Genomic DNA, 15,559 nt, shown 5'->3' on the forward strand with positions numbered 1-15,559 from the left:
TACCTGTACTTTCTACTTCTTACATGTTGAACTCAAATACCTGTACTTTCTACTTCTTAAATGTTGAACTCAAATACCTGTACTTTCTACTTCTTACATGTTGAATACAAATACCTGTACTTTCTACTTCTTACATGTTGAACTCAAATACCTGTACTTTCTACTTCTTACATGTTGAACACAAATACCTGTACTTTCTACTTCTCTCATTTTCCAAACAGCTGGTTCCTTTAGTCTGAATGTGTGTTTGATGCGTGATCATTATTCTTTAGAGTCATTGCGTGCCTATTGATTTGAACACGATCCGTCCATCATTTCCTGGTCTTCTCTACAGAAGAGGGACCAATGGAAACGTTGTCATGTTGCCGTTGTTCAGCATGGAAACATTCATTAGCTAACAATGACATTATTGTTCTATTAATATAAAGGGAGGTCAGGTACTCTTTAAAACAGCTGCTAGTTATGGGTACTTTTTACTGAAGTACATTTCAAAGTCTTTACTTTCACTTGAGTAAAGAAGTTTAGTCGGTACATCTACTTTTACCAGAGTATTTTTTAACACGAGTATCTGTACTTCTACTTGAGTAAAGGATGTGTGTACTTTTGCCATCTCTGCAGGTGAGCGTGCTGCACAGTTCAGACGCAGGGGAGCATGTCAATCACATGGTAGCCCCGCCTCAGTACATGCAGGTGGTGCACCATCCGTCCATGATGCACGACCTCTACCCCAGCCACAGCTCAGGTAAGGAGATGTTTTCTACATTGAAATACCATCGAAATCATGAATTACACATGTGTCTGTGTGTGCAGCATACGACACACTCTGTCCTTAAACCCTCGCAGCGGACAAGCGATAACTCCCAGAGAAACCCAAATGAACTGGGAAATAAATGAAATAAACGTTGTGGAGAGCAACAGAGGAGAGATCGCTATCTCAGACGTGCAATAGAGATTTTAAAAAGCAAATAAAATCACAAGATATACCATCGAAATTACATAATTAATCATTTATATAAAATAGATGGATCCAGAAGAATGTCAGAAGTCTTTCATGTGCTTTGATAAAATACTTGTTATGTGTTATAATCTGATTTAAGTGCAGTATTTTCACTACACCATATTAAGCATTTTAAAATGGCTTATAAGGTCAAGTATCATGAAACTTCCTATGAGCTGGTCTTCACTGACACATTTGCAAGAATCTTAGTGTGTTATAATCCAATTATTGTGTTGTATTAGTTCTTTAAGGATCCCCTTTAATGCCTAATCATCATGTACTGAATGCACTATCGTCTTATAATGGGTTGTTTGTCATGGCTTGCAAACAAATTGTGACCTACAGTTATAGATGTATGTGTTTTACCTTTAAGTCATTGTAAAATGTGTGTCATGATGTTCTGAATATTTATTTAGCTCTTATTAGAAAGCCCTTTAATCAGATTATAACACATTATAGATACGTATGTTTAGACTGCATTAGAGCCATGGGCTTTACAGAAAGAGTTACAATAACACATCATTCCTTTTGTAAACTCATTTATTAGATTCATTTTCGCCTTTCCTATTTCATTTGCATATTGATGTCGCTTCCTGTCAGGTCCGATCACATCTCATCACACCCACACAGTTTCACCAGCCGAGATATAATGGATTTTTAATAATCTATAGCAGAGATACTCAATTGCAGATGAATACGTTTCCACGTTGTCACAGGCTAATGCGGTTTATGGATAAGTGATATTAAAACAACTCAAAATATATGGCCACAAAAGCATAGTGCCGTTATGGGGCTGGAATCACTGTGAGCTGCAGGTGTGAGTTAGTGATGTGTAAGAATAGAGGATCACATCTCACAGCGGGTACCTGTGTTTTGGGAAATATGAATGTGACTTGACAAATCACCGATAGGCAGATGTAAAGCGAAGTGCTGAGAACCAGTCTTGTTAACCACTGAGCCACAGCCGTGTGTCAGCTATCCATCCGGGGGTAAACATGGCGGGATCCAAGGGAACATTCGGTTTCGCTTTCTAGTTTGTTTATCGCTGCGTTCATCCGACTGCTGCGCTCACGCCGTGTTACACACACAGCGGCGTGAAGGGGCCTTCTCCCATGATGCACTGGGGCTTATCCCTCCTCCCTCGGTGCGAGTGAGTGATCCGAAGTAAAGGGAACATGGTGAGGAGGAGAGACATTGGTCTTAATCTAACACACCAGCTTTAATTATTCATCAGACTCTAATGGATTCTACTTAGAGTCCTGGAGAGTTCAGTGGCCCGACTGTGTGTGTGTGTGTGTGTGTGTGTGTGTGTGTGTGTGTGTGTGTGTGTGTGTGTGTGTGTGTGTGTGTGTGTGTGTGTGTGTGTGTGTGTGTGTGTGTGTGTGTGTGTGTGTGTGTGTGTGTGTGTGTGTGTGTGTGTGTGTGTGTGGGGGAAGGAGGTCAGAGGAGCAGAGAGGGCGATGGGTAGTTGGAAATAAGAGTGTGGCAACAATACGTAATACGATTTGTACAGTTGCTATCAGGGCGTGTCGGTAGCACACGTGAGTGTTTCAGATGATATCATGCGGGAGAAACGCTGGGTGTGTGTGTGTGTGTGTGTGTGTGTGTACACGTGCAAACACTCATCCAAGTTACTTTAAGGGGCTGCATGAAGCTTCACTGCGAGGAAGATCAAAGGCCGTGGATTAAGTGTGAAAATCTAGGGAACTAGACTGAATCAAATGATTATCTGAAGAGTCCTCTGTGGGTCTCCCTCTCGTTAAACACACTCTCACACACACACACACACACACACACACACACACACACACACACACACACACACACACACACAGCAGCAGGGACTGGTGGAGAGGGCAGGGTCGTGTTGTTTCAGTCGGCTGGAGATCAGAGCAGCAGAGAGATACATTTGAGATCAAGAGAGATCCCTCAATGTATCTCGTGGTTATGATATTTAATAGAGCTTACGATGCATCTCTGCAGCCGCCGCGTTCTGCTCTGGGACCTTCATTAAATGGGTGCTTTTTTCGTGAAATATATATGAAACACTCTGTAACTTGTAAGCGACTTTCAGTCAAATGTGTTGCACGTTTCTCTGGCTGATGACAGAATAGATCAACAGATTCAGGTAGAAAGCAAGCACTAAGGAAAAGCGACACTGAGGCTGATGGGAATAATAATAGTTTATAACAATACTGCCAAAAGTAAAGCAGTGATCAAATGTGTATTTAAAAAAATGGTTCAAAGACTGCATTCATACAGTGCTTTCTACCAAGGTGCCATTTTAGAATTTGAAATTGATTCATCCAAGACAAGCCTTGACAGAGCTATAACTCAAGAGCTGCTGTAATACTTAGACTTGGTTGAAAGAAGGAAGTCAAACATTTTGCTTCAAATACATCGCAAAAAAAAAAATGTATGCTTAACAGAATGTATTAACAAATAACAAATGTCTTACTTAAAAATCCTAAGATCCTACCAAGAAAAAGCAATGCATTGGATTACAAGAAAGAAAGAAAACAGACAATAGAAAATGATCCTAAATGTATAATAAAGCAAGGAGGCCTTCAGATAAACACATCAGTGAATTCAGAGTTAAAGTGTGAACCTGAGGAATGTTCACAGGGACATGGACGTCTACACGATGTTTCATGGCGATAAATCAATAGATATTTCAGACTGGGTGAATGTGATGGACAGAGAATGCTGACCTGAAGCAACCGTGGTCTAAACAAAGACAGAGAGGGGAAAATACTGTGAAAACAGGTCAATACTCCTGAAAACCTACAAGTCAATAGGCTGTCACAATAAGATCATCATCCTTTTTAGGTTTGAAAAGGCCTCTCGTACAATAACATGAGAAACAACTTCAATAAATATCACAAAGCGCCAATCAATATCCAAGCAAACAGATAACCCGTAGAAATATGAGATAAGATAGAAAGGTGCAATAGAGTTGCATTATGGGATATGTAGGATCTATAGAATACAAAAACTGGTGACTTGAATAATTGTATGTTCGGATAACATTTTATTTGTCTGAAAATCCTTTAGCCAGTGGTTCTCAACTGGTCAGGCCTCGGGACCCACTTTTTACTTGGTCAATACATCGCGACCCAACATTTTGAAGCACTCAAATCTATTCAACAAAAAATCGTGCTGTAATATATACAGGGCTGCACATAACTGGTGCGCAAGTGCGCATGCGCACCTCCGCCAAAAAAAGAGCACCGGGTCATTTGAAACAAAGCGCATTTGCGTACCAACATTGAGAGAGAGGGAGAGAGAGAAGGTAGAAGAGAAAATAGAAAATAGAGGAGAGAGGAGAGATGAGAGAGAGAAAAGAGAGAGAAAGATATTTGCGAGTTGCATATGAACCATGATATGAACTCAGGGTCGGCCCGTAGCGCTGGCTAGATGTTCGCCTAGGGCGCCAGATCTGGGGAGGCGCTGCGCTGGCAGCTCTGGGAGGGAAAACAATATTTTGACCGTTGGGGCTCATCCTAATTTTCGGCCTTGATGTAACAATATTCATAATTAAGTAAATGTAACACCCTTTTCACCCCGGTTCCACCTTTCATTTGCCCTGTACGATGGGCGCTGTAAGTGATGAAAATGGGGGATGTTGGCTTATCTGGCGCCCGCAGCTCACAGCCAAAGTGCGAGGGAGAGGAGAGAGGGATGGTGCACGGTACCAGCGCTGTTGTTATTAGAATCTGGTGCTAGCTGCTCTAACGGATATAAGAAGAAGATGTTTCTACAATAATGTGGAGGGAGAGCTCTCTCCAGTCAGACTGAGAGGCTGATAACTACAGCTCAGTGAGGTAAAGGACTCTGAGTGTTTAGATAGTTCACTTTAGTCTAAGTTCAAACAGTTTGGTCACAATTTATGTAAACACATATTTCCAAGGCACTCCTTTGTAATTATTGGGATAAACAGGTTTTAAATCATTCCAATGTATACTATAGGACAGTAACCAAAAATATCCTTTAAAACTGGAGAGATTAAAAAAAATGCATAAATAAATAAATGTTAAGGTAAAATAAGATATGAATGAACAACACACATAAAATAAGTTACATTAATTTGTTATTGGCTATGGTAGGTTATTGGTTATGTTCACATACTTATTTGATTACATCCACTTGTCTAAGATGACAACACAGACTTTCGACCCAAACCCAGCTGTTGACTTGTGGATGCAAGCAGCTAATCGCAGACTCAACCAGAAAGAAAGTAGTAGGCCTACATCATCAGCTACCATGTCTGACAGAGAGGAAGACAGTGAGGAGAACAGTCAGGAGGGTAGTGATGACAGCTTGTAGGATTACTGGTCGTGCTAATGTGTTCTGTGTTCACCTCTGCATGTGTGTTCTGTGTTCACCTCTGCATGTGTGTTCAGTGCCGTGTGTCTGGCAAATAAAGTCAAGAGCCCCTCAAAAGTTACGGTTTATTTCATTTTAAGGATGAGCACCAAGCAACATCTCCAGGTGCTCCTTTGAGAACCAGGGCAAAAAAGTTATGTGCACCTCTGAATATATACGCTTTTCAGCATACAATATTAATAAAAGTGAAGTACAGTGCATATATCCCTTATATCCCTTCACAGAACTAAAATATGCTTTTTAAAAAGGTTTATGAGATGATGGAATCAAAGCTGAACTATATAAAAGGCACACATGCTGAAAACCCAACCCCAGCAGGGGGTCTGGGGGGATCTCCCCCAGGAGATTTTTAGAAATACTAACATAAACTATGCATTCTGGTACTCTGAGAAGAAAATAAATAAATATATTACTACCCAACATATTAATAATATTTTATGCCATTGTTTGTTTTTCACACATCTTGAAGAGCAAAGAGGAGATGGTCTGTGTGACTTACTTTAAATTGTGGGTAAGGGTAGATAGCTCCCATTGTTCTGTGACCTGTCAGTCATCAGACCGGGGGTCATATTTCATTATGTGTTCATTTCTATCTGAAGTTGTACCCATGGATGTATAAAGAAGAGTTCTACCGCTAAGTTATTCTCCGTGGGGACTTCGGGCAACAATCTTGATTCTGATTGGCCAGAAGACTCGAAAAAACATCAGCAAAGATATTTTATTGAGAAGATGACGTTTATGGTCTCTGGTACTTCCAGTCCAACGCCGACTGCATGCACAGCGTTAGAAAATCGGGCCTTCAAAATAAAAGTTTGACTTTTTCCCCAAAAAAAAAGAAAAAAAGAAATTCCAATTATTATTTTTTCTTCACTCACACATCCGCGACCCACTCGAAACGGGTCCGCGACCCACTTTTGGGTCGCGACCCACCAGTTGAGAACCACTGCTTTAGAACAAACGTTTTTCAAACCTAAAGACAGTTAAAGTTTGTGGGATTTCTATTTTAACTTTAGTACTGTATATCGAGAGACTAAGTTGATGGGCTTTTATGGACGTTTCCAAAGATGTCTCTATTCTGTTTTCCTTCACCTCTCGCTCTCCTCTCTTCTCAGATGACCAATGAACGGTAGTAACTATGACTTATCTAAAGGCTGTAAGCTTTACAGAAGGTGGGGCGAGATAGAAAGATGCTTCAACCCTCCTGTTGTCTTAGGGTCAAATCTGACCGATTTACTACTTTCATCAATCATAACTTTTTTGTTGTACATTAGATTGCATCAAGGCTTCATGATATCCTTCACAGTAAACATTTGAACATACAATTGCTGACCACACTTTCTTTGAATTTTGGATGATTTAGTCAACTTTGTAACACCCATGGTGTTCCCGCTCTAAAGTGACCGCCATAAAGAAAAGGAATTAGTAACCATCCGGATCAGATAAAACACACACACACACACACACACACACACACACACACACACACACACACGCACACACACAGAACAATTTGATACATTTCCCGCTCTTATGTGCCCATCCCCCCACATGGATCACACCTGGCACACGCAATACATGTTCAGTGTCTATTCTTTGTATATTTACTGCAGTTGTTCATGTATACCAGTAGTCTGATACAATATGTACAGTTTGAAAGGGTGTTAAATGAAATGTGGTGATGATTAATGGTTTTTGTGTTAATATAATAGCAGTTAACACAGGATTTGACCGCGAACACCAAAGTAAGGGGGGGGAAACGAAGACAATAGGAGGGTTAAATGCATTATGGGATATACAGTAGGGTCTTAGTGCTCCTTTACAGGGTCTAATGCAGCCTTCTGATGTCAAATGAAATAACTGCAGTACCTTTTTGAAGTGTTTGAAGTCTAAGAATAGAAAACTGGTGACATGAAATATTTTGTGTTCAGATAACGTTTTTGACCAAAACATATTTAAAGAAAAAGCTAGTAAAAGTATGTGGGATTACCTGGTTATCTGAAGAAGAACGTATTGTATCTTTAGCAGATGGAACATTTATCGACTTCAAGTCATTTTTTCAAAGATGTCTCTATTCTGTTTGGGATATGTTGGATCTATGTGTTCATTCAACAGGGTCTAACTCAGCCTTCTGAATGTCATATTAAATTAGTGCATGACATATTTAGAGAATACAAAAACTGGTGACTTGAATCATTTTATGTTCGGATAAAATGTTTCTTGTCTGAAAATCAATGTTTCAAACCTAAAGACAGTTAAAGTTTGTGGGATTTCTATTTTAATTTTAGCATATAGAGAGACTAATTCAATGGGCTGTTATGGACGTTTCCAAAGATGTCTCTATTCTATTCTATCTGTGTTTTTTTCATTTTTGTTTTACGACAAGTCAAATTCCTCGTACGTGTCAACCTACCTGGTAATAAACCTGTTTCTGATTCTCACTCTCCTCTCCTCAGCCGTGCCCAGTGCTGCCACCCTGGTGATCGTGATGTGCATCGCTGCCCTTGTGGTGGTGGTGGTGTTCGGGATCTACCGGATCCACCTGACCCACCAGCAGGAGGGGAGGCTGGGGGAGACGGCTAGAGAGGCGGAGGGGAGCTGGGACGACTCGGCTCTCACCATCACCGTCAACCCCATGGAGGTAGGAGGGGGGGATACAGGGATATATAAGATGTGTACATTAGTGACTGGAATATGAACAAGAGAAATTAAGACATGTCCATGTTCTGCTTTAGGAGTAAAATAATAAGCCAATGTCATTTTTTCTTGATTTTACTACTGATCATTTAGTAACAATGTGATACGTTACAATGCGATTTGATATGATACGATACAACTAGGGCTGTCAGTCGATTAAAATAGTTAATCGCGATTAATCGCACATTTTTGATCTGTTCTAAATGCACCTTAGAGGAATATTTTTCAAGTTTTTAATACTCTTATCAACATATGAGTGGACAAATATGCTTTATGCTAATGTTTATTATCATTTGAACAATGACAAATATTCTCATGAATATTAAACACAACAACCTCTGAACATTACAAATATTCGCCTCAATTCAACCTGGAACCTCTCTCATACAATAATACAATACAAAGTGTGTGTGTGTGTGTGTGTGTGTGTGTGTGTGTGTGTGTGTGTGTGTGTGTGTGTGTGTGTGTGTGTGTGTGTGTGTGTGTGTGTGTGTGTGTGTGTGTGTGTGTGTGTGTGTGTGTGTGTGTGTGTTGCACTATCCGTGCTGAGTGTGCTGACTGTTCGTACAATGTCCCACTGTCTGGCTTCCTGCATAAAGTCAAGTGCTCGGCGCAGTTGTCGGCGAAATGTCGCTCCTCTATTTTCATTTAAACAGCTCCTTATATCCGTTAGCGCAGCTAGCTAGCACCAGATGCTAACAACAACAATGCACGTAAGGTCTCTCTCTCGCTCGCTCGGGCCACACATACACACACCCTCCCGGTCCTCCAGATGGCCAGTCGGTGCCTGCCGGTGAGCGTGGAAGTGTGGTCTGTCACAAGCGGGCGGCAGGAGCGGGGCTGTCAGCATCAGCCTGTAGATGGTATTTTAAACTCGATGCGCTCTGAAACTACGGGGCGGCCGAGGAAAAAAAATACACATGCGTTAATCGCGTTAAAATAATTAGTGGCGTTAATTTTTTTTTGCGTTAACGCGTTAACTTGACAGCCCTAGATACAACACAATATGGTACAATACGATATAATAAGATACGATACAATACAGTACGATACAACACAATACAGTACGATACAATACAGTACGATACAATACGGTACAGTATACTACGATACAATACGGTACGATACAATACAGTACAGTACACTACGATACAATACAATACACTACGATACGATACACTACGATACAGTAGACTACGATACAATACAGTACACTACGATACAATACAGTACACTACAGTACGATACAATACGGTACAATATAACACAATATGATACAATACGATACAGTACGATACAATACAGTACAATACGGTACAGTACACTACGATACAACACAATATGATACAATACAGTACGATACAATACGTTATAATACGATACAATACAATAAGACTAGATATGATAACATATGATATGATGACACTTAGACAATATTTTCAAGACTCTTTAACGTAAATCTGATCTGGGATTTAATTCTGTGTTTAATTTTAGGATGGAATAATGCACAAAAGAGTCCTTCAGTATAACTTTATGAAATTGTGGGACCTGGTTTCTCTGATTTGATGAGAACAAAGAATTCTTATTGTTGCAGACATGATTTGGGTCATGGGTTTAATGTGTTGTCATGGTAGTTTGATTCATCGTGTCTCAGACATACAATCTTTGAGCAGATTTTCATTCAGTGTAACAGCTTTGACTTTAAAGCATTGAACACTTGTACCATGGAGTACCACTGTAGAAACACTCAAAAAACGAAAGGGGAATTTATCCACTTGCTCGTTTCTGACATATTTCTCACCACAGAACCTGAAAGAGCCTCAGGCTGCAGAGGAGGAGGAAGAGGAGGAAGAAGAAGAAGAGGAGGATGATGAGGAGGAGGAGGAAGATGACATCACCAGCGCTGAGTCAGATGACAGCGAGGAGGAAGTGGACGTCCAGCTACCCAGGATGCAACGCTCGAGCAAGATGGGCCAAAACTGGGACAAAACAACGATATCTTATTGAAGCACACACTCCCAGTCACACGCACGCACGCACACACACACACACACACACACATCCACACACACACATCCTGCAACACGGCCATACGGAAACCTCAAATCAGATGGTGGAAACAAAAAGACTTTATGTGATGTTGATGCTCTAAATATGAGGTAATACCGCCCCCCCTACTGGAACACTTCACTGAAACACACACAGTCAGAAAACCTCCCGTTTTATACAGCTGATAAAAAAATATCTGACCCTAAAACTTTATCCGTCTTAAAGGGACAGCTCGCCAAATTTACGTCATCCCCTGAGACTCAAATGATCTCTCTCCCATTACACCACCACTACGTTAAATACAGTTTTATTTAATTTGGTCAATGTGTCTCTCTAATTTGTTAATACATCTCTGGTGTCCCATATTAATGCAAAACAGTCTTTATTTAAGAAAACTGAGTTGCAAAAGCAAAGGAAGTGACTATTTTTGGTTTGTATACTTCATGTTATTTATCAGTCTTTATTCTATAGCCTCTGTGGCAAAGCCAGGTGATTTTACAGAAATAGCATATTTTCAATGGTACTCAAAAAAAAAAAAAAAGATGATCTGTGTGTAGTCATGGTGATCTAGAAAAGGGGTCTGAGTTTCGGGGAAGGACAGAGGAGTCTCCTTGTACATTTTTATACGCTCCTTTCTTGTAAATAGTGAGTATAGTAGGTGACCCCCTCCCCCACCCCACTCCCAAACACCACTTTCTCCCCCCAGAAACCCTCCTCTCCACCTGTATACAACACACATGACATCCATCATATGTATGTTCCCACCATGGACCGTGAGCAGGAGGTAAAGCTGCGCTGGGAACGTTTTAACAGACGCTTCAGATGTAGTCCAAAAGATCGGATTGAATCTCCGTCTCAGGTGTGGTCACAGCAGCGAGGTCCGAGTACTCATTGCTACACCTTTACAGCACCATCAAAGTCCTGCTTTCATTAATGCTGCATTGTAGAGATGTTCACTGTGAGGCATCGTCACTTTTTAAAAGGGTAATTCATGTGTAGAGACATCAGAGGGTCACACATTGATTCGCAGACTGAAAACTCACCTGTTTCCTCTGCTTCGTAGATAAAAAAGAGATAGGAGGTGTTGTGGTTGTTCTTCACGGTTGAAGGCACTTGTCACCTTGGATAAAAGCATCAGCTAAATGAAATAAAATATAATAAATAAACAGGCCCTTGACATTTGAATTAATGGAAGATAAAATGTAAAAAAAACAACTTGACAAAGATATATATTTTTGAGGCCATTATCATGAAATGCATTAGATCAATTCGATATATGTGTTTAGTTGTTTTTTCCATACAACAATATATGTTTCTAATGGGTCATTTTCACATTTCGATCAAGGATAATATAGAATATCATAATTATAAAATGTAGTTAGAAACACTAAAACACGTTTTTTAATAGTTAAACTACGAAGAAAGACAAACCAACAAGAAATGGTATGAGAGATATGTACACAGGCACACATATGTAAATAATATTAATATATATTAAAACAACTAAAATAAAGTTGATAAAACTAGAGAACTATTATAATTAACAGTAAACCTGCACTACTTTAAAATATAACAATATCAAATATTATAAAAGCTATATGATTACTATAATGAGGTGGCACTGATACAGCTGAATAATGGGGCTAGTAGTGGCTCGAAACACAACTCCATAGCATGCACTTTATTTAAACACCCTATCACTTTTGTAATTTACTGATAATGGTAGCTAGCTTATGCTGCCAGATCTCACAGAACAGAACAAACCGAGCTGTCCCATGGAAACATAATATTTGTTTAGACTTTACCTGCAAGAAACTTTTCCAACAGCTAACTTAGAATGAAATGCAGCGTTAATGAAAGAAATGTGGGTCTAGAGGTGATGTCAGGCTACATAAATCCCATTTCATGAGCAGCAGTTGGTGCCGCTGAATTGCAAAGGTGACGTGCATTTGGCTGTGTCACATCAACGTAATGACAAAACCCAGCGGAGGGTTCCTCACCTTGAAGGGAAAGGGCATTCATCTCTGGCTGTGGCCGTCCTGAGTCTGTCTGTATCGTTTGGGAGCAAAGAATCCGCAAACAATAGAAAAATGAGTACCATGTGACGTGTTTAGTGGCTAAAGTCGGCCACAGATAAAACCAGGTTTGTTAAACTCACAACCACTAGAGAGTTTCCTCCAACTTACTGTGTCTCAATTTGCATACTTTGAGTGAAAGTTCACACTATAAATACCCAAATGGTGCACTCATAACATTTAAAAAGTTGAGTGAAAAACGCTGGACACTTCTCACTCTCAACAACCGCCATCTTGGCTACTTAATGCTAGTTCAGCTGCTATTGTGGTTGCTTTAATGAACACAGCACTATACAAATAAAAGTTAGACATGTGGGTTTTATTCCCCTATTTACTATAGATGAAAGCAGCGCTACGTCACTATCTCCAAATACATTGTTTAATTGTTTGCCAGTCTGACCATCGTAATTGGGCTCCTTGTAGATTAAAAAAAAGTCGCACATTTGGATTTACTGCCAATCAAATGACAGCGGGTCGTTTCACACAAAAAGGGGCGTGGCCTTACTTCGAGGAAAAGTAGTGGACATGTTGATCTCGTCTAAACCTTAACCTACCACTATACTGGTGTCGAAAATAAGCCACCATTACTTTTATTGGGTGAATTAAAGTAATGATTTGCTACCGTGAAAAACTAGATAGCTGGCTAACAACGACAGCACAGCAGCGGTCTTTTACAATTTGAAACATCACAACCCGGTCGATATCCACACAAACAACATGGCAGTGTTTCAGTAAAGTATCAGATCGAGACACAGCTCTAGTGAGGTGTAGCTGGAGAACCTGCTGTATGTTTAACTGTAGCTATATGTTCATGTAAATATCCCATATGTTGTTTAAGAGTTTTCCTCATCTACTGTGACACCTGTTCTCGTGCCGTCGCCCCCCTCCTTGCACCCCCCCCCCCCCCCCCCCCCCCCCCCCACTAAAACCGTTGGTGGATTTTGCATCGACCCCCCGCCCTAATGTTGTCCTTCCTGACGTTTGTTTTAGAAAGAGGAGGACCGTGAAAATAACATGGATACCTTGTACAGTATAATGTGTAAAAGTTTTGTTTTTTTAAGTTTTCCGTTTTTCTTTCTGGACTCTTTGGTCTGTTTTTCTTTGCAATGGTCACTACAGCACTTTCTGTAAATTGGCCAATAAAAAGTTGTTTTTGAATCTAGCTGCGAGTCTCGTATTTGTATGGTTGTGTGTTCTGTGTGTTTCTGCAGTATGTCAGCACTTCACAGGCGTGGTATACGTGTAACTGTACTTTAATAATTAGTCCATGATGTTAATATCAAACTGCAATCATGCATTCTCATGCTATTGCTTTTTGAAGCCACAGTTAGGTTGTGTACATTAGTGAAGTTTAAAACACCTTTAATTGAGAATATGTCAAAAATATTGTTATCATAGTCATAGTATAGTATGTCAAAAAATAGTACAAAATAATACATACACTGAGTCAAATATATGAAGCCTAAAATGGCGGATATATACAAAAAAAGTCACGCAAAAATTATAATATAGTTTGTCAACATCTTAAAGTTGTAGAATACTATGTTAAATATTATATTATAGTATTTTAAATATAATATGAAAAAGCCATACTATAATGTGTCAAAAAAGGTATGTTGCAAAAAGCCACATGGTATTTCAATTTTTCTTTAAATCAAAAAATCTTATAGTATTTGTATAATATCCCAAAAAGTCATATTATAGTATGCCTATGCAAAAAAGTCCCTTTACTTGTTATTATTTTATAACATCTCAGTACAGTATGAAATAAGTCTTATGCAAGGCCAGACAACATGAGTGTATATATGATAATATCTCAATCTCAATCTTTATTCATTTATATAGCACATTTAAAACAACCTTCAGTTGACCAAAGTGCTGTACAGGCAATAACTACAATATTAAATAACACAATGGGAGTACAATAATAAAACAATAATTAAAAACATGATAAAAAGCACAATAACTAGAAACATATAAAAGAAACTAGTATTAAAAGCCAGTGCAAAGAGGTGAGTTTTTAGCTGAGATTGAAAAGGTTCAATAGACTCAGCAGTCCGGATATGTGCTGGGAGGCTGTTCCACAGTCTGGGAGCTGCAACACTGAAAGCCCAGTCGCCTCTGGCTTTTTTCCTGCTCCGAGGAACCGCCAACATATTCTGCTGAGCTGAGCGCAGTGCTCTAGCTGGAGCATGGCGGTGCAACAACTCAGACAGGTAATGTGGTGCCAGTCCATGCAATGATTTAAAAACAACAAGTAAGTACTTGAACTGGATCCTGTAACTGACAGGAAGCCAATGAAGGTCTGCCAAAACGGGTGTGATGTGGTCATAACGTCTCTTCCCAGTAAGAAGGCGTGCAGCCGCATTTTGGACCAGCTGCAGGCGACGGATCAAACACTTGTCAACACCAATATAGAGGGAGTTACAATAGTCTAAACGAGACGTTATAAATAAGTGGATTAGCTGTTCAAATTCCTTACTAGGAAGATAGGCTTTTACCTTCCCCAGAAGCCACAGCTGGAAGAAGCTTGTCTTGACAACTGAGCTGATCTGTTTGTCGAATTTAAAACAGTTGTTAAAGATGACTCCAAGATTTCTGACAGAGGGACGGCTGTAGGGGGCTGAGGGGCCGAGTACGCTATTAAAGCCATCCAGGAGTTCAGACTGTCCAAATATTATAATCTCTGTCTTGTTTTCGTTGAGAGTCAGGAAGTTTATTTCCATCCATGATTGTATGTCTTTCAGACAGCTAAGCAAGGCAATCCTAGATTCCTTATTTGCTTTTATCGGCAGGTATACCTGCAGATTATCTGCAAAGCACTGGTAAGAAATGTTATGCTTTTTAAAAATTGACCCCAGAGGTAGTAAATACAGACTGAACAACATGGGGCCTAGGATAGAGCCTTGTGGGACCCCATATGCTAGTGGGGCTGCAGCTGAAGAATACTGGCCAAGATGCACAGAAAAGGTCCTTTCTGACAGATAGGATAGAAACAATAATAGGCTTATTTGCTTATACGGAGGTCCTGCAGTGTTGTTTGTCATTGTATTCAATCACAGGAGGTTGTTTCTGCCGCTGTGTGACTCATTATTCTGCTCTGTGAAGAAATGCATGCACACACGGTCAGCCTGTTATTAGAAGATAAATATATGGAGGCACAGCAGGGGGTCCCTCGGGAGACACAGTGGAACGGCGGGGGAGAAATAAATGTGTTTCACTGGAAATGAGCGAAAGGAGTTTGCTTTCTCTCTCTGTCTTTTATATATTTCACAACATACTGTCATAAAGGGCTGAGGTGGAAGGAGTACTCGGATACTTCAGTCAAATCAGCATTACTACAGTGTTAATACTCTGT

At 40.0% G+C, this 15,559-nt stretch overlaps 1 protein-coding gene across 1 annotated transcript in view; it reads left to right on the forward strand.

The window, feature by feature from the left end:
- LOC117536199 (calsyntenin-2-like) overlaps positions 1-13,363 on the forward strand; it is a gene marked incomplete at its 5' end in the record, with an annotated part of 180,449 nt that extends 167,086 nt beyond the window's left edge. Inside the window, 3 exons of the mRNA XM_034200966.1 lie at positions 619-742; positions 7,837-8,021; positions 9,884-13,363. Coding sequence (XP_034056857.1) covers positions 619-742; positions 7,837-8,021; positions 9,884-10,084 — 510 coding nt within the window. The remainder of the gene's footprint in view (positions 1-618; positions 743-7,836; positions 8,022-9,883) is intronic.
- Between the last annotated feature and the right edge of the window lie 2,196 nt (positions 13,364-15,559).

This window comes from Gymnodraco acuticeps, unplaced genomic scaffold (assembly GCF_902827175.1).
Source record: "Gymnodraco acuticeps unplaced genomic scaffold, fGymAcu1.1, whole genome shotgun sequence".
NCBI classification, from domain to species: Eukaryota; Metazoa; Chordata; class Actinopteri; order Perciformes; family Bathydraconidae; genus Gymnodraco; species Gymnodraco acuticeps.